We start from the raw sequence: 26923 nt of genomic DNA on the forward strand, positions 1-26923 counted from the left end.
TTAAAAGAGGTCTGCCTGCCTCAAATGTCATTGTGCCAGACAGTTCACTTGACCTTTAGCATAAAGGTTGCTCTTCCTCGATATAGCACCATGGCTATCCCTCTGCCCTCTGCTGAAATCTGAATCATTTCAAGTACTGAGACAGTTGATATAATCGTAGTTCACACTCAGTGACTCTGTAACTATGGCCCTGTAAAGAAACCCGCCTGGCAGATTGGCCCAAAAAAAAGAAAGCAGCTGCACAGGTTTCTGCAGATCAGTTTTAATTTGAAAAGGTCCTTCAAGAAAACACAAGGCACATTGTTTGTCAAGAACACACACACGTAAGGCACACGGGTCACATTTGGTCTTTTTTGGCACATTTTGATTGTCACATTTACAATACTTGTGCTTTACAAAAACTGGAATTACAAAAATCAAGCAACTTCCCAGAGAACAAATTACTGACAGAGTCACACTTCAAATACCAACGCAGCTGCGACAGAATGCCAACCATTTCATCACGAGCGAAACTGCAGACACCCCCCTGGTGAGCCACTTTGGTCCGGCGCTGCTCCTGGTCTTTGGCCTCCAGTCCAGGCGGGGGCGCCGGCGCGCTCACTTGGCGTGCTTCTGGACGATGGAGAGGTACTCCTGCACGTCGTCGGGGGAGCCCAGCACCACGGGCACCCTCTGGTGGATGGACACGGGCTGGATGTCCAGCACGTTGCCTGCCCCTGTGGTGGCCATCCCCCCCGCCTGCTCAATGATGAAGGCCATGGGGTTGCACTCGTACAGCAGCCTCAGCTGGGGGGGGGGGGTAACAGTCAGGACTCATCACAGACTCAGGTCGCATTTCATTTCACAGGGATTGGCTATCGCTGCAGGCGTAGCAATGAACTGTAGATCATTACACGACAGTTAGTTTTGACCTCGTGTTGTGATTGCTTGAGGCATTCCAAGGAGTGCCATTATCTCACAATAAGTCACTCCTAACACGAGGCCTCTGTGCCATGTATGTTTTACGCTTGATTGATTAATTGGATCAGATATCAGAAACTTGTGAGAACACTTGAGAAGTGCTCCATTCTGTCATTAAACGATAAAAAGGTTTGAATCGGTGTTGCTGTATTGTTTTTTTAAAAGTTCTTTTTTATAAATGTGTTGGTAGAACAGTTGTATAACTGTCATACTACAGGAGCAGGAGGTGCTGGGGTGCAGGCTCAAGGCTCAAGGTTGTGTACCATAGACCAGCAGCAGCAGTCACAATAAGTCACTGCTTCTTGTGTAATATTGCATCAATAACAAAATTAAACAGGTCAGCCCAAGAAGGTCTAACTGTGCCAAACCCCGCTTCCCCTTCTGTAGAGGGGTGGGGCTGGGGTATCTGGAGTCACGGCTATAAACAGACACAGCAGTAAGTGCAACACGTCCTGCTCCAAAGCGACAGAAGGATGCCTTCCCAGTTTAGCAACTAAATATAAGTGAAGTAATGGCAGGCATTAAATGGCATCTTCACTATTGAGCAGTTGCTTTCCGGCAGAGCATTTCTATTTCGCCAGGTTATCATTTTCTAAATGTATGCATTTTGTGTAACATTTTAACCTTCTTACAAAATGTATAGTTCAGGGTGCCATTACTACTGCCATTAAATCTGTAGAGGCAATAAATCCAAATTGCTTGCGACAGACTTTGGCACTGCATACCATGAATTAAAGGTCAAAGATCAAATCAAAAGATAATGTTATCAACTAATCACACAGGCTTAAGATCTATCAAACTGCTGACAACAGAAAAGGGAACATTCAATTAACTACACAGCTCAATAGAGACAGATAGAAAAATGCCCACGCTTGTATATATTCGGCACAATAAACATACAGTAATGCATTAAGGACCAGATTCACAGACACAGATTAATCTTAGCCCTGGACTAAAATTAGTTTTGTGTTGAAATTAGTTGACGAAATTAGACTAGACTTAATCAGTGTCTGTGAAACTGAGCGTAAATGTACATGTGTCTCTGTGTAAGTCATGCGGTTTTAGATGCTCTTGTACTTGCCTTTCCTTTGGGGCTCTTCACATTGGCCGGGTACAGAAAGATGCCCCCATACACCAGGGTCCGGTGTACATCTGCTACCATGGAGCCCACATACCGTGCCCCATAGGGGGCGCTGCCATCCTAAACACCAGGAGAAAGGGCACACAAGCTAGTCACTTTCACCCCTTACGGGCATAACAGACTGATGTGACCTGTGCGTTACATCTCCCTTGCCAGTGTTGTATTTGATCATATGACCATTTGATCACGTGACTGTTGGAATGCACTGTGATTCCTAGGCCTTTCTATGGGTTTTCTATTGGGCATCTTAGTCCATAAGGGTTAAAGACACTGGCTAACTACACCAATGGATATATTCACTCCACTTTCTGTTCTGCGTATCATTTACAGTACACAGGGCAGACTTTAGCCTCTGGAATAGTAAAACTTGAAACCTTGAATCCTAAAAGCATAAAGTGTAAAAATAGTGCCCGAATGAGGGGCTCAATTTCAGAGAGAACATATAGAGTGGTTATTTTTATGGTAGTAAATACTATTTATGAACACAAAGACCTTCGGAAATACACTGGCTGAATCAAGACTGGAGTAATCCATGACATGAAATTTCACATTGTGACAGTTTAACGGCTGTGTGTTTTTATTGCGCTCTTCACTGCCCTGTACTTCACGTTAATGCCACCATACCTCAGGGAACTTCTTCTTCTGCACATACTCAGTGATGGCGGGGTCAAAGTACTGGGCATAGCCTTCATTTAGACTGTAGATCTTCCCCTTCTTCTTAATCTTCACGTCCCGCTCCACCAGGATGAACTCGCCAATCGCCTGAGAGGGGAAACCACTGACATGTACACACATACGCACAATATGCAAATATACACAGTTCTGTACATTCATTCAACAAGAAATCATAAGGCATGTTCTGTAGACATTATCCAACAGATGGCTTAAGGTCAGCACAGCCATATGCTCCATTTTTGTTAACCGGTGAATTAGTCCGCGATAAGGCTATTCAAACTATACACAACACAAGGTTAAACACTAATATCATACTCACATCGCAAACTGCTACCAGTGTCTCTGAAGGGTGACCAAAAAGGACCAGGTGGCATTCACAGTTTTTGAGAGTATTTTATAGGTTCCAATACACCAGACAAGCTCAGTAAAGCACAGAAAACAATTACGCGTTTGACCCAGGTCTGCAGGGCGATATATTGGAGTAAAGAAGCAGTGTGAATTGGTAGATTTCTTAAGCTGGAAACTCTACAGGTTGAAGGTGTAGGAGTGGATGTAATCATGGCTGTGTCTCATGACCGTTAGGATCATCCAGAGCAGACTCACAGGGTCCAGCATGAAGCAGTTGACCCCCTGGCCCGTGGAGAGGACCAACATGGTGGCGCTGCCATAGAGAGCGTAACCGGCGGCAACGATATCTCTGCCTGGCTGCAGTGCGTCCTTCTCACTGGGCTCATCATCAGTCGTCTAGAGAAACAACATAAATTAACTAGCAATTATCTATCCATCCATTATCTAACCTTATTCATGGTCAGGGAAATAGGCATTTATCCATACACTATTCATTATCAAAAACACAAGATCTCCTAAAGGGTTTACCTTTCTATAGATGGCAAAGATGGATCCAATTGAGGCAAGGCAGTCGATGTTCGAAGAGCCATCCAGAGGATCAAAGCAGACCACGTATTTACCCTGAGATATAACAGAAAATGCTTTTAAACCTGAAGATATAGATAGATAGATAAATAAATATATAAATTAATCCAAAACATTGATCAAAACATTATCATTACAAGTATGTCTAATGAGAATTGCCTTCATAGTTTTCAATCACTTATGAAAGGTCAAAGGTCATATTGTGGCATTAAATCAAAGGGGTTTGAAAATTAACCTAGAGGAAACCCTTCACACACAGTCCTGCTCGGGCCGTCTAAAATCGACCCGCACACCCACCCGTCTGTCAGGCTCAACAATAATGGCCTCCTCATCCTCCTCAGACACCAGCACGCAGGACGTGAAGGAGGACTTGATCATGTTCATCACCAGGTCGTTAGAGAGCACATCCAGCTTTTTCACCTGATCTCCAGTCACATTGGTGCTCCCTGCAATACCATAGCTGCCAGAAGGGGGCACATTAGCAAACAGAATGTCTTGGGCTTATTTTACAACAGAGGTCTGTTCTATAAAGCAGGATTACTCGTTTAGCTGGATATCTGCACGTAGTCAAACCCGGAACAGCACTTTTTTTTTACTCCTTCAGTCCACGATGTTCCATATTTGGCAGGGTCTGGGTTTAACTCACTGCAGTTATCCAGCTAACAGAGTAATCCTGCTTTGTGCAACAGGGCCCAGGAGTGGAACATACGTGTCTGTGCAACATTCACTTCTCTTCAATGCCCATGCTCCTGGATTATAGCATTTAGACAAGCCATGATCTGGAGCGGAGATGGAGTTGTTCTTTGCGAAGTCTACAAAGCAAGCAGATGCCACACAGCACGATTACCTGTATTCTCTGCTCCCGGTGCGATTCTGGCCTTACGAATGAGCAACCAAATATGGCTACAGTAATACAATGGGCCTACGCAAAGAAAGACCCAAATATTCAAAATCCTAATAAAAATAACAAAGTGTCGTTTTTTTCTTTTAAATGCACAAAGTACAGACATTGCGGTGTGTGGGAGATTCAGCCTGTAGTTGGCAGATGACATGACAAATTGACAAATTGATGGAGAAAGAGGAAGTGCACTTCTTGGTACTGCAGTGGTTAAGCTGGTTAACTAAAGTGAAAATATTCAGTGACTGTTTGCCTTGTGATATTTACCAGAAGAAATGAAATCCAATGGTCTGTGATGCAGTGGGGCAGGTTTCATTTGAAGGGTGTGTGTGTGTGTGTGTGTGTGCCGGACGGGGATGATGCACAAGTTTTTGTTTGTTTAAAGGTACAGCAACTATGCTTGTATCCTTATTTTGAAAGGATGAACAAAATAGAGGCAAAAACACATGAATTTCACTCAATGCAATATTACGGAAAATGTGTGTTTTACTAGTTATGGATTTGATGCTTTTAACCTGAGGAAGAATCTATCCACTTGTCAGTCGCTTTGGATTAAAAGCATCTGCTTGACAAAAAATGTAAATGTAAATTATAAACACACGTTTTCCTTGTGCAAATAGATTTACAATGTATGGCACCACCAATTCCAGCTTACAGAAGTGCAATACAGAATTGACCGCGTGATTACATAACTACTGAAAATGCGGCTGCATATTCTAGACTGCAAAGTACTACTAACACACACCCTATCGAAGTTCTGCAAGTTGCACAAGACCATTTGAGCAAATGTCTTTCTGTCATTTGAACATTAACAAACGGCAAGACCGTAAATAGCGTTCTACATAGTGATGCATTTTGATATCCTACAAGGTTATGAGTAGCTAGTAAATGCACTGCAGATACATTACTGCAGTTTATAATGGGTAGTCTTCCAGTGGCCATTTCAAATGCAAGAACGTAGAGCAACATGAGCAAAGAAGTTAACTTGTTCTCGATGGGTCACAACATCGGATGTGTAAGCACATCAGGAATGCAGCATATGTCATGAGGCTAAACAGTTCTGTGGACCAGAGCATGATTAGAGCGAAGTCTTACAAACAGTCGTCCGTCGTGATCTCGAACATCTATCTTTGCTAGTGAAATTTGACAGTTCTAGTACTAAGCACTTCAGTTCACAACAGGCCCAGACCTTTTACAGTCTAAGGGCCAGACACGTATTTGCAATAGGACTGGTGAATGAGGTCAAGGGACTCTAACGGCATGATAAAGGAGAAAGTGGTTCAGACTACACACCCCTTTCCACGTTGTGCCACTCATTGTCTGCACAGACGGTAACTTTAGCTTACCGAGAATGGCTAGCTAGCTAGCTATACTGTGAAAGGACTGTGAAACTAGACAACTTTTTAAAGCTTTCGTCCATAAATGGTGATTGACATTTATAATATTGTGCGATACCATTCATCCTGAATATGACCTAGGGCACCCTATTAATACTATAACAATATGTTGGCTAGCTAATTATACTAAGCCACCTCGTAGGCTAAGCAGGATACTTTATTCAGCCTTGAAAACGTGATGCAGGTTTTACACCGGAGCAGTGTTTTCGTCCGTTTAAGCAGTAACATTAGTTTAACGGTAGCCAGGCGCATGCATGCAGTTGCACTTGCATCTGAGAAACTTACAGATTGGCAATTCCAGCTTTTCTGACGGCAGTGGAGATTGCTTTGATGGCTGTGCACATAGCGTTGAGCAGGGTGGTCAGTTCTCCCGTGCCTTTCGCCTTCCTGCCTTCCTCCAACACAAATCTGGTTAAGGTAACGACATCGGTATCGAATGCACCTCTGTCTGACATCTTGGTGATGGGATCGGCGCTGATTCTGTATGCAGTTCCAAGTTCTTTTCAGTATGCAGAAAAGTCACCACCAGCAGGACTCGAACACGGAAATAGTTTGCAAAAGGGGAGTGAATGGAGCTGAACCAATCCCAACAGAAATAATACACACAGAGGTGTGGCAACACATTATATACTGGTGTTTGTCGAGCGGTTTTTTTTTTCAAGAGGACAATCAACACAAGGAAGAGTCTAAGGAAAGTATTTTGGGAATGAATAAAAGCCTAATTCATAGTTGTCATTAAGGACCGTTAGCGAACTTCTAAATTAGCTAGACGGCTGACTCGGGAATGCAGAGTAGTGTGGTGTACAATAGCGCCAGTATTAGTGATGTCACATGCCATTGACTGCTTTCTGTAGGCTAGCCTACTGACCATAAAACATCTGGCATACGGATAGGTGGGCTGTTAAACGAACACAGGAATATAAACAGATATTTTATTCATTATTTTATAAACCTTCACACTCTGAAGAACTGTTTATTTGTGAGAACAAAATCAGAATGACTATAGGGAAATGTATTATACATTTATTTGGCAAAAGCCATTAGGCAGGACAATTCACATATTTACCCGGAGAGACTGCCCCAACACTGATACCTGGATAGACACCTCCAACACCAACCCCAAGAGAGACTGCCCCACACCGATCACTGCCCCTGTACCAATAGCATGCAACTAACTAAAGAGAATATGGGATGCAACTGAAACAAATTATCTGAACACTGAATATTGTTGTTGTTATAGAACCGTATCCTGGTTTACCACTGATTTACTGAGTGCACAGTGATGGCCAGGTCTGCTCTCATAAGGTGGTGGTATGGCTTTGCTGTCAGTTAGTGACGCCGACACACTGAAACTCCTTACTTCCCACCGCCCAACCACCTGTCCTCTTGACCCCATCCCCTCTCCCCTCCTACAATCTATATCTGATGACATTCTCCCTTTTCTCTCCTCTCTAATCAACACCTCCCTCTCTTCCGGCACCATGCCCTCTTCCCTGAAGAGGGCCAGAGTCACTCCCCTGCTCAAAAAACCTACTCTTGACCCCTCTGCCCTGAACAACTACCGGCCTGTCTCTCTTCTTCCCTTTCTCGCTAAAACTCTGGAACGGGCGGTCTGCTCCCAACTGTCCACTTATCTTCTCCAGAACAATCTCCATGACCCCAACCAGTCTGGCTTCAAGAGTGGCCACTCCACTGAAACCGCCCTGCTCGCGGTCACTGAGGCACTCCACTTTGCTAAAGCAAAATCCCTCTCCTCTGTTCTCATCTTCCTCGACCTGTCAGCCGCCTTCGATACAGTCAACCATGAGATTCTGCTCTCATCGCTGTCTGGGATGGGTGTCACAGGTTCTGCACTCGCTTGGTTTTCCTCCTACCTCTCTGGTCGCTCCTACCAGGTGACTTGGAGGGGCGCAGTCTCCGACCCTCAACCCCTACGAACTGGAGTCCCGCAGGGCTCGGTTCTTGGGCCTCTCCTTTTCTCGCTATACACCATGTCTCTTGGCTCTGTTATCTCTTCTCACGGCTTTTCTTATCATTCCTACGCTGATGACACCCAACTCTTCATTTCCTTCCCCCCCGACACCCAAATCACCACACGGATCTCTGCCTGCTTGGCTGATATCTCTGCGTGGATGACTTCCCATCACCTGAAGCTCAATCTTGCCAAAACTGAGCTTCTCTACATCCCTGCTAAGTCCTCTCCATCAATCGACCTCTCATTGACTGTTGAGGACTTTGTAGTTTCCTCCTCCCGTACGGCAAAGAATCTTGGGGTGACTCTTGATAACTGCCTCACCCTGGCTCCACAAGTATCCTCCACTGCCAGAACCTGCAGGTTCTTTCTGTATAATATACGCCGTATCCGTCATCTCCTGACTGAAAAAGCCACCCAGCTCCTAGTCCAGGCGCTCGTCATTTCCCGCCTGGATTACTGCAACTCCCTCTTAGCCGGTCTCCCAGCATGTGCCATCAAGCCCCTCCAGCTGGTCCAGAATGCTGATCACCAGTCAGCCCAGGTCGGCTCATGTCACCCCGCTTCTCATTGGCCTCCACTGGCTTCCTATTGCCGCACGCATCCGTTTCAAGGCCCTAGTGTTGGCATTTCAGGCTGCTAAGGGGACTGCCCCACCTTACATACAATCCCTGATCACTCCCTACTCCCCAGCTAGACCACTCCGGTCTGCCAGCTCTGGTCGCCTTACAGTTCCCTCTCTACGTGCACCTGGCGGTCGAGCTGCACGTTCACGCCTGTTTTCCGTTCTGGTTCCTCAGTGGTGGAATGACTTGCCTACCACTGTCAGAACAGCAGAATCCCTCCCCCTATTTCGACGCAGACTCAAAACCCACCTTTTCAAACTCTACCTTAGTCCTCCCTCCTGATTTCCCCTGCCCCTCCTTTCTGATATCCCTATCCTTGTCTAACCACCCCCCAAAAAAAAAAACAAAAAAAAAAAAACATACAATAAAAAATTCACTTCTGATGACAACTATGTTTAGAACAGCATTTCCTGTGTATTTTGCTAGTTTCTGGATGTGATGCTCTGACTTATGGTAGAACCTATGCACTTGTAAGTCGCTTTGGATTAAAAGCGTCTGCCAAATGACTAAAATGTAAATGTAAAAATGTTATATAATGATAATGTATTTTATATTGCTTTTCACTTGATTTAAAACTCTGAAAATATCAGCAGTAAGTGAAAATATCAGGTTATTTCTTACTAATTAATTAAAATAAAGTATTGTAAAAACTACATGGAGCATAGGACTAAATGTAAATGTAACCATATACAATGATGTGACAATTTAAAGTAATTTTCTCTTTATTATTTTTTAATATTTATTACTTATTTACAGTAGTGTGAAAAAGTGTTTGCCCCCTTCCTGATTTCTTATTTTTTTGCATGTTTGTCACACTTAAATGTTTCAGATCAAACAAATTTAAATATTAGTCAAAGACAACACAAGTAAACAAAATGCAGTTTTTAAATGAAGGTTTTTATTATTAAGGGAGAAAAAAAAATCCAAACCTACATGGCCCTGTGTGAAAAAGTGAATGCCCCCTAAACCTGGTTGGGCCACCCTTAGCAGCAACAACTGCAATCAAGCATTTGCGATAACTTGCAATGAGTCTCTTACAGCGCTGTGGAGGAATTTTGGCCCACTCATCTTTGCAGAATTGTTGTAATTCAGCCACATTGGAGGGTTTTCGAGCATGAACGGCCTTTTTAAGGTCATGCCACAGCATCTCAATAGGATTCAGGTCAGGACTTCGACTAGGCCACTCCAAAGTCTTCATTTTGTTTTTCTTCAGCCATTCAGAGGTGGACTTGCTGGTGTGTTTTGGATCATTGTCCTGCTGCAGAACCCAAGTTCGTTTCAGCTTGAGGTCACGAACAGATGGCCAGACATTCCCCTTCAGGATTTTTTGGTAGACAGCAGAATTCATGTTTCCATTTATCACAGCAAGTCTTCCAGGTCCTGAAGCAGCAAAACAGCCCCAGACCACCACACTACCACCACCATATTTTACTGTTGGTATGATGTTCTTTTTCTGAAATGCGGTGTTACTTTTACGCCACATGTAATGGGACACACACCTTCCAAAAGGTTCAACTTTTGTCTCGTCAGACCACAGAGTATTTTCCCAAAAGTCTTGGGGAACATCAAGATGTTTTCTGGCAAAATTGAGACGAGCCTTAATGTTCTTTTTGCTCAGCAGTGGTTTTCATCTTGGAACTCTGCCATGAAGGCCATTTTTGCCCAGTCTCTTTCTTATGGTGGAGTCATGAACACTGACCTTAACTGAGGCAAGTGAGGCCTGTTCTTTGGATGTTGTTGTGGGGTCTTTTGTGACCTTTTGGATGAGTCGTCGCTGCGCTCTTGGGGTAATTTTCGGCCGGCTACTCCTGGGAAGGTTCACCACTGTTCCATGTTTTCGCCATTTGTGGATAATGGCTCTCACTGTGGTTCGCTGGAGTACCAAAGCTTTAGAAATGGCTTTACAACCTTTTCCAGACTGATAGATCTCAATTACTTTCTTTCTCATTTGTTCCTGAATTTCTTTAGATCTCGGCATGATGTCTAGCTTTTGAGGATCATTTGGTCTACTTCACTTTGTCAGGCAGGTCCTATTTAAGTGATTTCTTGATTGAGAACAGGTGTGGCAGTAATCAGGCCTGGGTGTGTCTAGAGAAATTGAACTCAGGTTTGATAAACCACAGTTAAATTATGTTTTAACAGGGGGGTCAATCACTTTTTCACACAGGTTTGGATTTTTTTTCTCCCTTAATAATAAAAACCTTCATTTAAAAACTGCATTTTGTGTTTACTTGTGTTGTCTTTGACTAATATTTACATTTGTTTGATGATCTGAAACATTTAAGTGTGACAAACATGCAAAAAAATAAGAAATCAGGAAGGGGCCAAACACTTTTTCACACCACTGTATATTCCATCTGTGGATTTCTTCATATCCATACATGGAAGCTTTCCATGACCAAAGTTCAGTTTCAAGATAAAATAATACAAGATTAATAGATTACTGAACAACTACAAATGGAACAAAAGCCATTGGCAATAAAGTGAGATAGGGTCACAATCTATAGGAGAAACGTAATTTACCAAAATATGAATGAGCAGAGCATTTACTAATCTGAAATAATCCTACAGGATATGAGTATTAATGAGTATTAATGTTTGAATACAGAAACAGTTATTTTGAAGTTCTATAAATGTAGCTGTTACTGGGGGTATTCCAATCAGAATGGATGGATATATTACAACGGCCTATTTTAAAAAAATGTTTTTGAAAGAACTATTGAATAGGCAAGCAAACTGTATACTCAATAGTAGGCAAGTACGCTGTTCACCTAGGGAAGTTAAGGGCGCAGAGTAAAAATGAATTTCCTCATACTGACCAGAAGATGTCACTGTTATATTCATTTAGATTTAGCGATTTCGGGACCACACTCTAATATCAACATCAACGAAGGACAAGGAAAGTACTGTTATGAAAATTAAATATATTAAGTGCTGGGGTATATAGATATGTGGTAATTCTAATGTGTTTGGATTAATGCATTGCTTTTGATTTCCTTCATATTAAAATTAAAATAAAAAAAATATGAAGGGTGAATTCAGGTAATTTGGGACGCGGTTTCTGAGTCTGCCCCCAGATTGGTGGTGAGGGAAGAATTTGCAAAGAAGTTTCCCAAATTACATGAATTCACCCTAGTTAAGAAATCAATTCAGAATATCCACTGTGTATGATAAATGTAACAAATGTCAAACAAATAAACTAATGTAAAAGTGTTGATGCGAACAGAGGTCGTGTCAGCAAATTCTCTCTTTTTTTCAGTGAACTAACAAACTAAAGGTACGACAAAACCCTCCTGGCTTGAGAGTCCTGGTGGATTAGCCTGCGACGGCGCTCGCTCAGTTAGGTGCGTGAATGAAGCTATGCAGACAGTCAGCGATCTTGGCACATTAACCGAGCTGCCGATATGATCTTTCCCTGAATGAGCCTTCTATTGAGCAGGGTTGTTAATCCCCAAAATTAAATCAGGTGCCCTGCAATCATCGTCTGTTCATAAAAGAATTCCACAGTGAGAAGGGGAAGCGAAGTCTGAGAGCTGAGGTAACTCATGTGCATTGTGTGTGGTTTAAAGCACACTGCACAAGACCCGTTTATGATTCTCAAACAGAATTAATAAACATTTCACAATAAAATCAACATGTCAATATGGCAAAGTTGGTGCCACACACACGACAAGTCTCAAGAATGATTATGGAGTTGAAGTCTCACATTATTAAAATAATTAGATAGGCTATTTTATTACTTTAGCATAGAATTCTATTGACAGCCGATACTTTAAATTACGACAAACAAACAAATATTTATAGTACCATATACGCTATCCGTGAAGTCGCTTTTCTGTTTCCACGAAAGCTGAAGCAGGTAGTGGACTAGGCTGCACGTGCAGGTGGAAAATCCTTGTAAAATAAATTCCTAAAAAAGACATTCAAGTGGAAAGCAGTACTGAAAGGGGTTTATTAGCCAGGTAACGCAAGCTTCACGAGGCGAGCACTTTCTGACCAAATGCTTTTAAATCGCAGTAATTGTGGAAGGGGTTCCTTCCCTATTGTTGAAGGGGCCCTTTCAGTAAGTTTAGGCTGAAAGAAGCGATTTGTAACGCGTCCCAAATCGAATATATTTATAAATTGGCGTTCTCTCAATTACGTAATTAAATGGCGATTTGGAGAAACACGAAACAAGACTATTCACAATTCCTTTCAGGTATGTGCTTGCATTGTAGGCTGAAATACTAGAGGCAGACTTCTTTTGAACGAAGACTACAGTGTAGTCTATGTTTATTCACTCGAGAGAGATAGGTAGGCACTATAGCCTATGTAGTGCATTTACAAAAAACATATCAAGTAGGCAACATTTTGATTTTTTCAAGTAACATGACTCAATAATTAAAGTTCAACATTTTTGATACTTTCAATTAAATTTCATGAAATGCGTAAAATGGAACCATCCTGCAAGTTAATGTGTGACCTCTTCTTTTTATTCAAAAGTTTCCGCCCTTATACCTACACCTTTACTATAATAGCGAATTGCAAATAATATATTATTGCGTATAATAACACATTATTGTGCTTTGTGGATTAAGAACTGGACTGGCTGTTCTTGTGGAATCTCATAATGTTAGACACCTTTGGATAGCCTACCTGTCGCGGTGTCCTGTTGGGACGTCAGACCGCGGAGTGGAATATCAGTCGTAGGGCTCAGTTTGTGCGCATGAGCACCAAGTGAAGCAAGCTGGTGGCGGACACACGAACTACAAAGAGAAGAGTGAACGAAAGATAGGTTACGGGAATCCGTCGTGTGGGTGATCATTGTTTAGTGTGCCGTTCAACAGTGGAAAAAAGGCTAGAAAGTTTACTAACTAGCTCGCTTTGGAAAGTGGTATTTCTCGTTCAAATGAAAAACATCCGCATCGTGGTAAACAATTGAGGCATCTGCGCTGTGCATTTCATCAAAACGAGGTGAGTCGCTAAATCATTCAATGGGCTCTCTTTAAACGTTCGCTAACCGTGTAACTAAATTACATTTTACCCGAGACGTACCTGTTTGGTTGATTGAAACATTAGAGGGCAAAAGCAAATTCAAATAATCTGCAACAGAACGTGTTCTTAAGGTTTACAGCTGTGCTTACCTTCAAAGTCAACTATTTCAAGTTTGCTGTGAACCTGTGTAGGCTCTTAAAACAGTTATTTTGCCGCGAAGGCTATCCTAGGTACTAACCGATTTGACTGTTTGACAATTTGTCGATAGTTAGTTGTGGAAATGAATGGGTCGCGTCGGTAGAGTTTGAGTACACCTGTTTTTTCTGTAGGCTATATAGCGAGTGAACATGTATCTCACTCTAATGTGTTTTTAACGATAATTTAGTTGAAACTTGAATTGTGTTGTAAAAACCCCCGTTAAATTGAAGAATGGAATGAAAAGGAAAGTAACCTATTTCGCTCCGATAGCGTTGCCCAGCCTATTTTATTATGTTTTTTTTCTCGTTCATTTGCTGATGAAGTTTGTGTATGTATCATGTCATTGAAAGCCCCCCTTATACCCTTGGTTGTATTCACTTCAGACTTTCCTAAGTGCAATTTATGTGCGTGTACGCACTGCTAGATAAAAGTATTTTGGGTTAATATCCTTGCTTGCTGTTCCTTTAGCCTAATTCTCTGTGGACAGTTGATACCATTTATGTATGATTGGTACATTATTTTATTTTTTACCAGTGGCCATCAGGAGAGCATTATAGCGGTAGAACATGACAAACATGCGAAAGTAATAATGACAGGTTAAGTACAGAGCGTCTGGCTTTCAATCGTGTTGAGGATCACAAATCAGGGCCATTTGCCACACATTTTGTGTACTTTTCTTCAATTGAATGCACTGCATTTGATTTTTGATGAAATCAAATGCTCTCTTTGATGAAAGGGAGTAACTTGGGTAATATAGCAATATAATCATATTCAAAACGTCTCCACTGTCACCATGACTTTCCCTGGAAAGTTACAAGTTTCTGTGAATGTGAGTTCAGTAGCATGTTCTGTGTTCCATGGTTGACTGACTGACGCAATCTAAACATTTAACGGATATCTTCAGCTCAGTCTGTGATGCCCTGTGTGTTTCTCAAAGATCTGAAAGAGACCTGAGAGATTTTTTTTTTAATGCGCTATATCAGAATATTTTTTTAAAGAAACGGATATAACGGGAATATAATATTAAGGAATAATACAGAATTACTAGTCCGAGTACTATACAGAGTTTTCCCACAGCTTTCTTTCCAACCTGAGAGGGCTCAACTCAAGTCATGACAGTAGTCGGGGTAGGGGATTGCAAAGTTGGGTCGTCAGCAGGGTGTCAGTCGTACAATGTTCTCCTCTGAGGCCGTTCTGAATCTGGAGAGTTTCCCAGTGGCACAAAGAGGCTGTTTTCATCTCTAATCATATGCTGGCCTTTGATAGTGTAATAATGGGAGGAGGCCATATCAAAGAGTGAGGCTCTGCTTGGCCCCATTTTTGGCATTTAAGTCCTCTTTTCATCATTTCAGTGTAATCAGGTCTGCCTTTCTCACCAGTCTATAATTCCCCAGTGCGCCATTCCCGCCACAGCCCCTCAGCAAATGGCTGTATGGTGTGTGGGTGGGGCTTTAGTGCTCTTTACGCACTTAGGCCCCCAGACCAAAAGGTAGGTGAGGATTACCGAGCTGAGGCCTTGAAGGCCACAGCCCTTATTGTGTCTGTCTGGGCCTAGAACTTTCTTTTTTTGTGGGCTATTTCTTATTTTGCGTTGGACACACTGGTTATGCGGACTCAACTGCACACATTCTGAGGGGGGGTTGTATGCACACGTTTACGTACGGCCCTTGTGCACATATGGTCGTGTCCCCGAAATTTACGCCTGGCTGTGAATTTCGGTGCGTGGTGATCAAAGCCCAGTCTGCATCGAAAGGGGCCACGTTGTAAAATGGCCGCCCCGGCCCGTGTTAGTTTAGGGGAAATTACTTCCACTTTGCTGCTCGGTTAGCACTGTTTACTCATCTAATCTGCCCTGGCCATCGCTGGGGTCTCATAATCCCCCCCAGCACAGGGGAGACCCGTCCTTTTCAGTGTGAGAAACGCCGGGAGAGACTCTCTGGCTCGGCTCTGAGTGGTTATGAAACAAAAATGCTACAAGTGAAATTTCTTCTAAATTAGAAGAGCAAAAGCTTGGGCCAAGGTTGGTCTGTGAGCGTATTACTTCAGTGGTTTGGAAATAAAAGTGGGATTAGAATAATACACTCACCATAAACTTGACAAATTAATATAGGGGTGGAGAAATTTAACCGACTGCTTTTTCTATGTCCGATTTACTTCAAAGTTTAACAAAGGCTGTGCTCAGCAAACTGTGTGGTTAGATTTTGAAACCTAGAACATGGTGATCTGAATATCAGGTCTGTTTAACAGGTCCAGGGGGACACTGCTGCCAATGCGATGCTTGACTGCGACTGAGCTTATGAAGTGAACTGATTTGTTGGTTCGTTCCTGAAAAACATAAAGCAAGTGATTTCCTTTCAGGTCAGTTGGTGTGGTCACAGATTTCCCACAGCCAATAGCACAAAAATGAGACAGACGGGGGCGATCTCACAGTACATTATTTAACGGTGATAACTATGTGGAGAAAGCAGGACACTGCAAAAAATCTGGGGATCACCTTTTGGTGTGGAATGCCCTGGCAGCCCTTTAATGGATGGGCTGTTCCTGTGAACTCCAGGGGACGGGCCTCCCTCTGCCTCTCCGAACCGCAACAATGAACGCGGAATTCTCTCGTCAGTGGGTGTGTCATTCGAGACCGAATGAAGATCCTATTTGTGTAGTGGTCACGTGTAGCTTTGCCGAGCGGTCACACTGAGGAAGGCAAACACGGTCCTGTTAGCTTAGCGCAGCGTAGGACATTGTTCAGCCTCGTGTATGATATGGGCCTTGTGTAGTGCCTGCATTAATGTGAGCGTAGCACAATTGCAGCTTTTGTTTGGAAGGAAAATGAAGTGTACTGCATTATTGTAATGAGATGTAGAAAGGGGAATTTGGCAGTAGGGTTGGGTGGGATGGTGACATGCCAAGGATAGTGAGAGATTATGTGAAGTGGGGGCAACATCTCACTCTTGTTTTCAGTTGAATTCCTAGCTGGACAGCGATGTTCACAGTTAATAGGCTAGTTCGAGACTAAAGTAAACGTGCAGGGACTACAGGGGATTGAAAAGTCTAAGCAACGATGGCTGAGGGAGGTTACTTCGAGGTGTAAGAGAGACTAGCTCCCACTGTAGCAGTCAGGTGAGCCCACTGTGATGGGCTGGTAGCCTGGTTCACTCTGGCCTGCAAAGATTTACCAGGAAAGCGATTATCTGCTGATCAAAGCCCTGGCAGAACTTTAAAGCCTTGTTAAACCCTGGATTTCTTTACACATTTAAAATGAGTCTGATTGGGCTTAGCTTTGGGGAGCCTCTGTATCACCCCAGTCATGTCTGCTTCCCACTGAGAGTACTGGAAGAATCTGAAAAACGAAAGAAATCTTTTAAAAGTAAGATGAGTGCTTTGACACTGATGCAACTTCATAAATTAGCTACCTGATAAGCGTGTCCTTCTGTTTAGGATGTTATTTAGTGATTATATAGTAGTGATTACTGCTACTTAGCTAGCTTCTGTTCCAAATCATAGCATGGGAAAGCACAGATATCAGATATTCGACATTTTTACAAACGGTCAGTATAACATCATTTTCTTCAAATTTTACAATTTTATCGTATTGTATTCTTTTCTAAATACAATTTTGGGGAAAAGTTCAAGGCTCTCTGCTCCACATTTTATATTATGCCGTTCCTATTCCTGCTTCAAGACTGAATTGAATGAACCCAGCCAATTGACATTATGTTTGGCTTTAAGAGCCAATCGAGTACCTGAGCTGAATGGGTATTGACCGATCGGGTCGCTGTCCTGTTCTGCACAGTTACAGGGTTTTCACTCACATCTGCACAGAGGGCCTTAGTTAGACGCTTGAAATCAGATGACCGTAACAGCCAATGAAACCAAGCCGCATTGTCCTGGCTTTGGCCTTTACCCCGGTGGCCATCTCGGGTTACTAACCCCATTTCAAGTGGCAGACACAAGCTCCACAATTCATGGCAAGCCTGTGTCCTTTTCTCTGTCTGTATTCACTGTGTGGCTACACATAAGACCTGTTAAACAAGGGGGAAATGCTCAAATTAGTACTCTGAATGAAAATGTAGCTGTAATTTCCAAATCTGTCATTCGGTGTCAGGTAACTCATGTCAATAAGAGCCTTAATGGAGGACTCTGGTTTCAGTGGTGTACGCATGCCTGAGGTAAAGTGTGGCACTGCTGTGTTTCAGACACTTTAATGGTTTCCTGAGACACTTTAATGGTTTCCTCACAATGATTTTAAGAGCTTTATTTTACTGTGTCAAGTGCAGTGCCTGGGGCAGTTTCCTAAGCATTTTGGATATTGATTGGTGTGGGTAAAATGGCATGGCTGGCTGACCAATTTATTCAAATGGAATCCTTGTTTAATGACATATGGAAGTTTGTGGTTTACATTTTTATGTTTTTGTTATTTAATGTTAATGTTATCCTAAGTTAAATCAGGATTTAACTTAAGTTAAATCAGGATTTAACTTAAGGGATGCAATGCACCCCTTTGAGTGATAAATGAGTGATAAATTCCGACTGATTTAGTAAGAATAGTCGTGTCTGACATAAATTTGTTATGAGATTAAAGATTTAATTCATAAAACTAAAAACACCTGCTCATTTTCTTTTTCAGTAGCAAAATGAAAAGCTGTCCACACTTAAGTAAAACTAGATGGTTTTTGTTCCAGCCCTGCACTAAATCACTCGATTATTCTTATCAAGGTCTTGAGTGAAGACTCAAATAAAAACCTATACCCACCCCGTCCCTTTTTGGATAAAATTACCATGCTCTTTTTCATCATATCTATGTAGAAACATCCTCTTACTGATGGGTTTCAGCTGAATTCTCTGAAATCTGCTGATTCCATGTGGTCTCAAAATGGAATGTGTGGTTTCATCATAAGTGCCTTTTTTTGGGGGGGGGTTAGACAAGAGGGATAGGGATATCAGAAAGGGGGGCGGGGGAAATCAGGGGGGAGGACTAAGGTAGAGTTTGAAAAGGTGTGTTTTTAGTCTGCGTCGAAATAGGGGGAGGGATTCTGCTGTCCTGACAGTGGTAGGCAAGTCATTCCATCACTGAGGAACCAGAACGGAAAACAGGCGTGAACGTACAGCTCGACCGCCAGGTGCTCGTAGAGAGGGAACCATAAGGCGACCAGAGCTGGCAGACCGGAGTGGTCTAGCTGGGGAGTAGGGAGTGATCAAGGATTGTATGTAAGGTGGGGCAGTCCCCTTAGCAGCCTGAAATGCCAACACTAGGGCCTTGAATAGGTTTTAGGGCCCAGTTGTTTTGCATGTGCTTTTCTACAGTATGCGATTGAGTGCCTATGTGGTCAAATCTATGGCCGAAGGTGTGAGGTCGCAAATATGTGAACTGAACATTCCCATGCTGATGTCACAGTCACTGCTGGTAATGGAAAGAATGGAGTTGTGGAACACTGATTTGAATTTTGAAAAAATTAAATGACATTCCAAAAAGCCTACTCTTCAAAGGATTCAACTTGCAGACGGTTGCTGGTGCACACATGGTGTGTGGCGATAAAGGAGAGCGAGTCTCTCTCTCTCTCTCTCTCTCCCTCCCTCCCCGGCTGGGATTACCCAAGCCGCAACACCCACACCACAGAGCCACAGAGATGTGTTTGTTCTTTGTCATGTTGAGCCTTTTCTTCAACAGACCAAACATTTGAAAGTTCAATCATTCCGTTCACTGTTCATTTTTGAAATTGTAACCACTAAACACTTTCAGTTCCAGAGCCACTTAATCCAGTCCTTCCCAGTTACTTCTCAATGCTTGGGGAAGGGCAAAATGTTACAGTATAGCTACTGATTGTGGGGTGAATTCAGGCTTAAAGGGGAAGTCGTACGGCCAAAATCAATAGTTTGATCTGTATGAAGACGCCTAGGTTGATTACAGACTACCTCCTCGGCGTTCTTCTGACCAGCTGTGACATAGCTGTTATGAATGAAGTTTATTTTTTGACGTGTGTTATGAGGGAATTTTGAACCTCTCATGACGTCTTCTCGCTCTGTTATCATCTCTTTGAAAGTTCACCATTTGCTACACCATTTGCCGCGATGACTCTTCCACAAATGAAAGTCTTTGTTGGGTGGAATGAAAGCCACTGTTTGTACAAGCTTGGGAAGGGAATTGGAAGTGAAAACCCATTCCTCCTTGAAGCTGACTCTTGAAAGAGAACACATAAAAAGATTTCAATGGGCTTGAGGGACCAAAAACCCACCTCGGTCTCAAAAGTCAGTCTCGACTCATATTTGGAATTGCAATAAGTGTGGCAACCTTTTTTGAAAATCAAAATAACAAACACAAGAAAGAATGGAGAAATGACAAATGGAAAAACTAAATTCAAAATATATAAACATAAGAAATGAAAATGTGCAATATCATTTGAAATGAAACTTCAGCCCCTGAACTATTCTCAGTCATGTCACTTTCTCTTTAAACTGCTGCTGCAAGCTTTCAAACCAGCTTTTCTGTTGTGCCTGAAGTGCACTTCTCAGCTTATAGCAACGGTCTCGCATTCCATTTTTATTTGACAAAACTGCAATGTATGAATGAAGTCAAAAACCAAAGTGAAATATTTTGACCTGGTGAAAATTGAATGAAGTAAGTTGGTCACTTGCTTTCCTCATTTGATTGCTTCTGTCCACTTATTGTTAGTAACGAGTTAAAGCTTAGCTCTATGCCCATTCAGGCTTGATACATTCTTTGTATTGTTTTAACAAAACTAAAGTGGGTTTACATGTGCAAATGTAGAACTTTAATTTGACGGCTCTTGTTTTTCAGCGGTAGGAGGGGGTTCGGTGGGGGTGCAGTTCGATATTGTCCTGTTGAAGTAGGTGCTCTTCAGCCTTGGACAGCTGTCCGATTCCCATGGAGGAGAGATAGTGAAGGCATTGTGGGTAGTCTGACCTAGCCAATCCGGTGCACTGTGAGGAGCTGCTAAAATAAACCGCCCTTTAATTCTGCCCTGAAAAGATGCCCTCTGGGAAAGTTTTCAGCCTGCTGCTTGACTAGGCTTGTTATAATTGAGTGTTTTGATGGCTCTTGTTGATTGAGTGAAGTGTGCATAGGGCCGGAGAAATGCCAAGCGCTGAGCCCAATTAGTTACTTCTGTACTATGCGCTACGATACTATGCTATAGTTGTGGTTAAAGTTCATGGTCCTAGGCCTGGATTTTCTGTAGCTGTGCGAAATAAGCTTGGCAGACCCTCATCTCTTCACTGTTATCATTGAGCGTATTCACTGGGGCTGATTGCATGAAAAAGACAACCTGAAAAAACTGCAACAATGGTCTGAATGCACACACTTCGTAGTTTGGGAAAAGGCACAATTGTCCTTTCACAGCAGGATTTTCATTGGAAGTTGCCCTCGACCAATTAAATGACACTGTCTTATCCTGTGAAGTCTAATGATGTTGAAGTGCACTTAATGCCTGTAGGTTTTTAGCAGATCTAAGAATGGAAAAGCCTCCAGCTTTGAATAATATGAAGCTGAATGCAGGAGATGGCTTGTGAAAGTAAATCTAGCCAATGAAAACCAAACGCGATGAATGCCTCGAAGCTCTTCGAGAAACAGACTGCAACTGTTCACATAAATTAGACACTTCCACATCAGCTGGGCCTATTGCATAACTTTGTATGCAATGAGCCTAGTTGTTTATCAGTTTTGCCGGCAAACTTGATGAAATACATTAATGTGCATTATAGGTGATATCTCAGCCTAACGATGCGGTGAATGTTTTTGGCAATGTTTCGGCAAAAGAGGAAAAACAGAGAAGGCCATGGTTTAAGCCCATGCATCAGCATTCTCTTCCTGGTCTTAGTATGTAAAACGGCCACACATTTTTCCGAAAGAGCAGTGATACAGGTTTTTTGAAAAGTCCCTAACTCCTCGCCCTCCACCACCTGTGGTCTGCTCTCTGTTTTACATTTAGGTTTCAAAAAATGGCAGTTAGACCCTATAATATGATATGCGTACTTCTACCAAAATTCCAATTTTTTCTGATGTTATGAAAAGCTCCAAAACGCAAAAATGATGCTTGTGGGCCTTTCATATGCACAGATCAGGTACGGTTCTCGTTGACCCCAGGAGGGTATGCCTGTGTCAGTGCTAAAACCGCACTTCTTTTTTTAACCTCATTTCCTGGTCATGCCGAGAGACTGTGCTCACTAGCGCCACTGCAGTTAGCTCCAGTATAGGTCATTCAGACCCGTTTTCAATGTAAAGGTGCATTTGCGGTACATTTGCGGTCAAAATACTAAGTCACAAGAAACCGTAGTCGCAATCAGTGTATTCCCCCCCATCTATTGCCTCCACACATGGCAATTTTTCTTTTAAGTTATTTTGTCATTAGGACAATACAGCAATGTGTGTGTGTGTGTGTGTGTGTGTGTGTGTGTGTGTGTGTGTGGTTCACACAGGACCTCGCTCGCTGCCCTGCGGCGGTCCTCCTCACTCACGTGTCAGCTGTGAGGCGCCCGCGTCACCCCCCCCCCCCCCCCCCCCCCCCCCAGCACACTCGGGTTACCGCTGGTTCCACCGCGGGTTACCGTGCCGACACCGCGCTGCTGTCAGTGCCGGGCAGACTGAGCTGAGTGGATAATGCGCTTTACGGCTGGGAGAGAGCGGCGCGTGGGAGAGCTCGGCACGGTGAGTTTAACCGCTTCCGTCCCTCTCTGGCCTTTCTGTCACTGCGGTGTTGTGGGTAATCGCTGGAGTTTCATATAACGCACGTACATCTGTGCCCAAAGGACAGGGATACTTCTTCGCTCCACTGCAGGGCTTTGTGTATCGTTTCTTTCGAGGAATAGTTTCTAAGCCCTGCCTTTTAATGGATGCCTAGTTACAAGTTTACCTATGTTATGTGCCATTTGCATTAATTAATTGCTAACGACACGTTTGAACTAAATTGAACATGCGTGAAGTAAAATCGTATACGCTCACAACTGCATGTTCAAAGGGAAGTTTTTTTAGTTTTTTTAAAGCAAGGCAAGACCATACTGGGGGTAAGTGAATTCACCCCCACTCCCTTATGTGGCTCTTCTAACACTCAGATTCACACAAAAGTTCCCTATAATTACAGCTCTTTGAAGGTACCCAGGCTAATTTAGTTTATTTTTCCTCCTCTCTCCGGGAGAGGTCTGAAGTGGCGGGGCGGGGTGGGGTGGGGGGGGGACGTGTCGTTTCTCGCACACCGTGTCGCAGGTCCGCTGAGTCTCTCTACCCCTCATAAAGGGTCTGTGCAGGCCGGCCGGTCGCTGGCAGGAACTGGAGCCGTCACAGAAAGCTCCGGCTCGGCCTCTCCCCGGGACAGAGGGGGCCTGTCTGCAGCTGTCGGCGGATTTGCATTCTGACCGTCGCCAGACACTTCTCACGTCGTGAAAGGGGTCCTCATGGTCTCAGGGGGTCCTCGATCCCGATCGGGAAAGGGCAACTGTGTTATTCTCGTAAAACAACGACTTTGTGGGCCGATGATTCTCACATTGGTGCACTTGATTGTCACTCAAGTTGTCCTCGCAAGTATTGTACTTTCAGCTGAAAGGTAGAGTTTGGCCTGCCTGCTTTAACTCATATGAACAGTGTGATAACTGTTATTTTTCAATAAACTGGTGAATCCAGAGTGCAAATGTGTTCCTCTTTTGGCCTGGTTTGCTCTGTTTATGCTGAAGATTGTCTTTTGAGTAGGACTGGCTTCTGAGCTATTCTGGTCTCTAGTGAAAGCCCCCTCCACGCCCCTCACTCCCCTCCCAGAGTTCATAGGAGAACTCCAAAATCTTGTGTGGCCTCTTCAGACAGAAGGCTTCATCTGCTACGTTTGGTTCACCGATTGAGGGTCAGACCCGGCTAACCCCACTTAGAGGATCGTATTTTAATCACTGTGCAATAAATTGAAGTGGTGCTGCTTTGCAGCCAAGTGAGCCCTGCTGACGGGAGGGGTCGCAGATGGGGTATTGTGGGCCAGGAGCTGGCTGAACGAAGTCTTTGGCCGCAGAGCAGCATTTTTGTGTGGCAGGTCGATGGCCGTGCTCTTTCAGCTGGAGGTGAGACGCATTGTCTGCGTTCCCTTTGAAGAAAGCGGTTGTCTTTTGGTGTCAGGTGTTCTCGCCAGTGTTTGCCGTGTTCACGGTCAAACCTTTCTCCAGCGTTGGCTCGTTTCAAAGACACGTGAATCCCACTGTTCCCCTGCGAGTCTATTTGTAGGGCAGGTCCTATATTTGAGAGCGGTTAGCATTGTTCACACGTTAAAAGCATCGCTGTTGACACAGGAGCTGTGTCTAGTCCTGTCAGTGAGGCGCAGCAGTGCTGCATTAGCTTAGCGTTTGCGGTTCAGGGCCTGGGTTTTTAGGCTGCGCTAAAGCCAGCTCAATAATGGCTGTCTCAGGTTTCTGTTTTCTCAAATAAGGGGGAGGCTCACCTTGGCAACGGGTTTCCCTTTCACCACTCCTCAAATCATGGAACAGCCCTGCTCAAATGGCTGAGGATGCCGCAGTAGCCTGTAGCCTAGTTGTTTCGGTACCTGACTGAGACCTGGAAGGTTGGTGGTTCAACCGCTGGCTCCCTGGGTGTCTGTTTAAAGGTGTGCTTCTGAAGGAGTGACAGCAGGAGTTCCAGGCTTGTGAACAGTGTGGCAGTTGGAGTATTGGATGTTTGTTTGCAGGAGGAGTGCCTGTCTGGCCTGCTGCTTTTGCAAGCTTGTAGAGTCAGCCTGGCTCATGTTTTATTTGCCGCAGCTTAACTGAGCTGTGACACCGTGGCATTGCGGCCATAATTTGCACACTGTGTGTGATAAGATTATCTCACTAACTGTGCATTATGTATCGACTACTGTTGCTTTTAACTGGGGATACTTGTAGGCAGGTGCACTGGTGTAAGACAGAAATTAGCTGGGTTCAGTATACAAAACGACCACTCCAAACGTTTAAGAAAACAGTATCCACATCTGCTTTGTGGTGGAACATTAACTGGAAAATAACTATTTTAGGTCATTGGTCATGATCTCTTACTGTAAGGCGACATTGGTTCAGGCGGTAAGTCTTTTGGCAGCTAGTTCGATCCCGCCCTGGGTGTGTTGAATTGTCCCTGAGAAAGACACCTAATGCTCCTGACGAGCTGGTTGGTGCCTTGCATGGCAGCCAATTGCCATTGGTGTGTGAGTGTGTGTATGAATGACGTGAATGAGAAGCATCAATTATACTGCACTTTGGATAAAGGCACTGTACAAATTCCAACCATTTACCATTTAGATTAAGTAGTGTTACATACACTGTCCACATAAAGTCTACTGTCAGTGGTGCTGAACTGGAGCTAATGGCTGTGTACTCACTATGGACATAATAAGTGGAGTCAAGTGAAGTCAGTCTTTGTTTTGATCAGTCCATTGTGAGTAACGATGGAGAGGTTTAATCTGCTCCCTGACGTGTGTTAGGACTCTGCTTCTCTCAGTGGAATCAAAGTTGGGACAATGTATGAACTCACCAGAGTAAAAAAACTGCAGTACAGCAACCTTCAACACTGGTCATTGGGCCTCGGCCTTGACGCACATGTTCATCTTATCTGTGAGGTCCTATCTCGTTCTTATGACACGGGTCTCGTTCATCAACATCACATGCTTAACTATGCAGACGGAAGAATCCTGAACCCATCAAGTGTCCTGCATCTTCAACTGAGCAGGGCTATCAGAGAGTGAGTTAGCCTACAGTCCCAGCCTGGCTCCAGTGGTGTGGCTCTTCATCTTCTTCCTGATTCAGCTGAAGGCCAGAGGAGAAGAAATGAAGGGCTTCGCTTCCCTTTAAAGTCAAGAATTTAACAGAATTTTTCAACACATCATGACATTTTGGTCAATATTTTTATTAATTTTTTAGGCTTACTTGTTTTTTTTCAAATCTTTATTTTGCATTACCGCAACAGTTATCATGAGGGGGAAAAGACACATTACACACCATGAATGAGTTTGGTCATAGAATGTGGGCAGGTAACAGTGGTGGATCAGGTCCTGTGCTGCCATTTCGTTGACCCCCTCCAAAAGTGGAATAAGGAAAATGGGAGCACCAGATCATGGCTCCCCCCAGTGTTTCAGCATCCGGTTTTTAAAAGTAGTAAAATCCTGTTTATTTCAAAATACCTTCTATAATAACAGTTTAAGTCATCAGCATTACTTCTTAGTCTTTTGTTCTGCTTGTGTGCAGTGACTGTTTCAGCGATGTTATTTATGCGTTTGCATATGAAGGGATTCATACACAGTTTAGTGCTGTCTTGGATTTGGTATGCTCTGGATTATTGCCACTCAGTCCTTGACCTTAGTTATCATTTGTGCTCTTTGTTGAAAATGCTGCTATTATGGCTGACCTCATGTCTTTAACTGCTGAACGCAGGGTAATAAAGTTTTTGGTGGCCTTGGAGGCCAGCTGCCTGGTTTTTGCTGACTCATCTCGTGTTGAGTGTCAGTGGATGTTGATGAATGGAGGTCCTTGTTTTTGCAGGTCTGTCCTGCACGGCGGATAATCTCTGCTAATCTGTGAGCGTCATCGTGAGGAGAAGCTGGCCTTTGAAAGCGGGACAGAGTGTGCTCAGGTAGCACCTGTGTGAGGGAGTCCGCCCTGCTCCCACAGGGTCACCACGGGCCTGCCCTGCAATGCCCACCCCTGGGTCCAACACGTAATCCTTTTCCATTCAAACGCTTTTCTTCGCTCTGCTTTTATCTGGTGTGTCGGAACCTATGGAATACTCTCACCAAACCCCACCTTCTGGGCCTCTTCGTTGGCTCAGCTGCACCAGGCAAGATCAGTTGAGCACAGAAAAACAATTGCGTATTTGACCTGGCGGTCACATCCAGGTCTGGCGGTCACTCTCACACGGTCTGGCGGTCACATCCACATTTTTGTATAGCACTTTTCGCAGAGATCTGTCACAAGGATGCTTTAGAGAGTAACAGAAGGAAATTGTGCAAAAACCAGACCTGCAAACAAGTGAGGTAAAGAATTGGTTGTTTTCATTTGGCCCAAACTCTTTCTAATAGGATTTATGGCAGCCTATACCATATTTGCTTGGTTGCTATAGGGGCAGGTAGCTCCAAAGTTACGTACAGCCATGCTTACCTCCAGAGGTTGTATGTATATTACCTGATTATTTCAACATTGTTTAAA

General features: G+C 43.6%; 2 protein-coding genes across 6 annotated transcripts in view; one reads left to right on the forward strand and one right to left on the reverse strand.

The window, feature by feature from the left end:
• Nucleotides 1–246: 246 nt before the first annotated feature.
• Nucleotides 247–13421, reverse strand: LOC133140056 (fructose-1,6-bisphosphatase 1-like). 2 transcript variants are annotated; one of them, XM_061259598.1, is made up of 8 exons: nucleotides 13238–13421; nucleotides 4419–4521; nucleotides 4007–4169; nucleotides 3653–3745; nucleotides 3380–3520; nucleotides 2726–2863; nucleotides 2042–2161; nucleotides 247–786 (listed from the first exon to the last, which is right to left on the reverse strand). In XM_061259598.1, the coding sequence occupies exons 1-8, from the start codon at nucleotides 13404–13406 to the stop codon at nucleotides 598–600; spliced, it is 1116 nt and encodes a 371-aa protein (XP_061115582.1). In that variant the 5' UTR covers nucleotides 13407–13421; the 3' UTR covers nucleotides 247–597. The 2 variants fall into 2 exon arrangements, with proteins under 2 accessions (XP_061115582.1, XP_061115583.1); XM_061259599.1 differs by lacking the exons at nucleotides 4419–4521; nucleotides 13238–13421 and adding an exon at nucleotides 6290–6584.
• Nucleotides 12785–26923, forward strand: part of kank1a (KN motif and ankyrin repeat domains 1a) — a 58732-nt gene continuing 44593 nt past the window's right edge. For 2 of the 4 annotated variants that reach the window (XM_061259593.1, XM_061259596.1), the window contains exon 1: nucleotides 13295–13555. The gene's annotated coding sequence lies outside the window, so the exon portion shown is untranslated. Of the gene's footprint in view, nucleotides 12801–13294; nucleotides 13556–22294; nucleotides 22431–26923 lie in introns of those variants that run through there. The other 2 variants (XM_061259594.1, XM_061259595.1) reach the window with 2 other exon arrangements.

The sequence above is a fragment of the Conger conger genome, chromosome 11, assembly GCF_963514075.1.
Source record: "Conger conger chromosome 11, fConCon1.1, whole genome shotgun sequence".
In the NCBI taxonomy this organism is placed as follows: domain Eukaryota; kingdom Metazoa; phylum Chordata; class Actinopteri; order Anguilliformes; family Congridae; genus Conger; species Conger conger.

Excerpts from the sequence above, each read along its gene's own strand:
- LOC133140056 (XM_061259598.1), bottom strand. The coding sequence starts at position 13,406 with ATGATCACCCACACGACGGATTCCCGTAACCTATCTTTCGTTCACTCT. Across the intron at positions 4,170-4,418 it reads AGTGAATGTTGCACAGACAC|CTATGGTATTGCAGGGAGCA; the intron begins GTATGTTCCACT and ends CCCTTCTGGCAG. Across the intron at positions 787-2,041 it reads TGAAGAGCCCCAAAGGAAAG|CTGAGGCTGCTGTACGAGTG; the intron begins GCAAGTACAAGA and ends CCCCCCCCCCAG.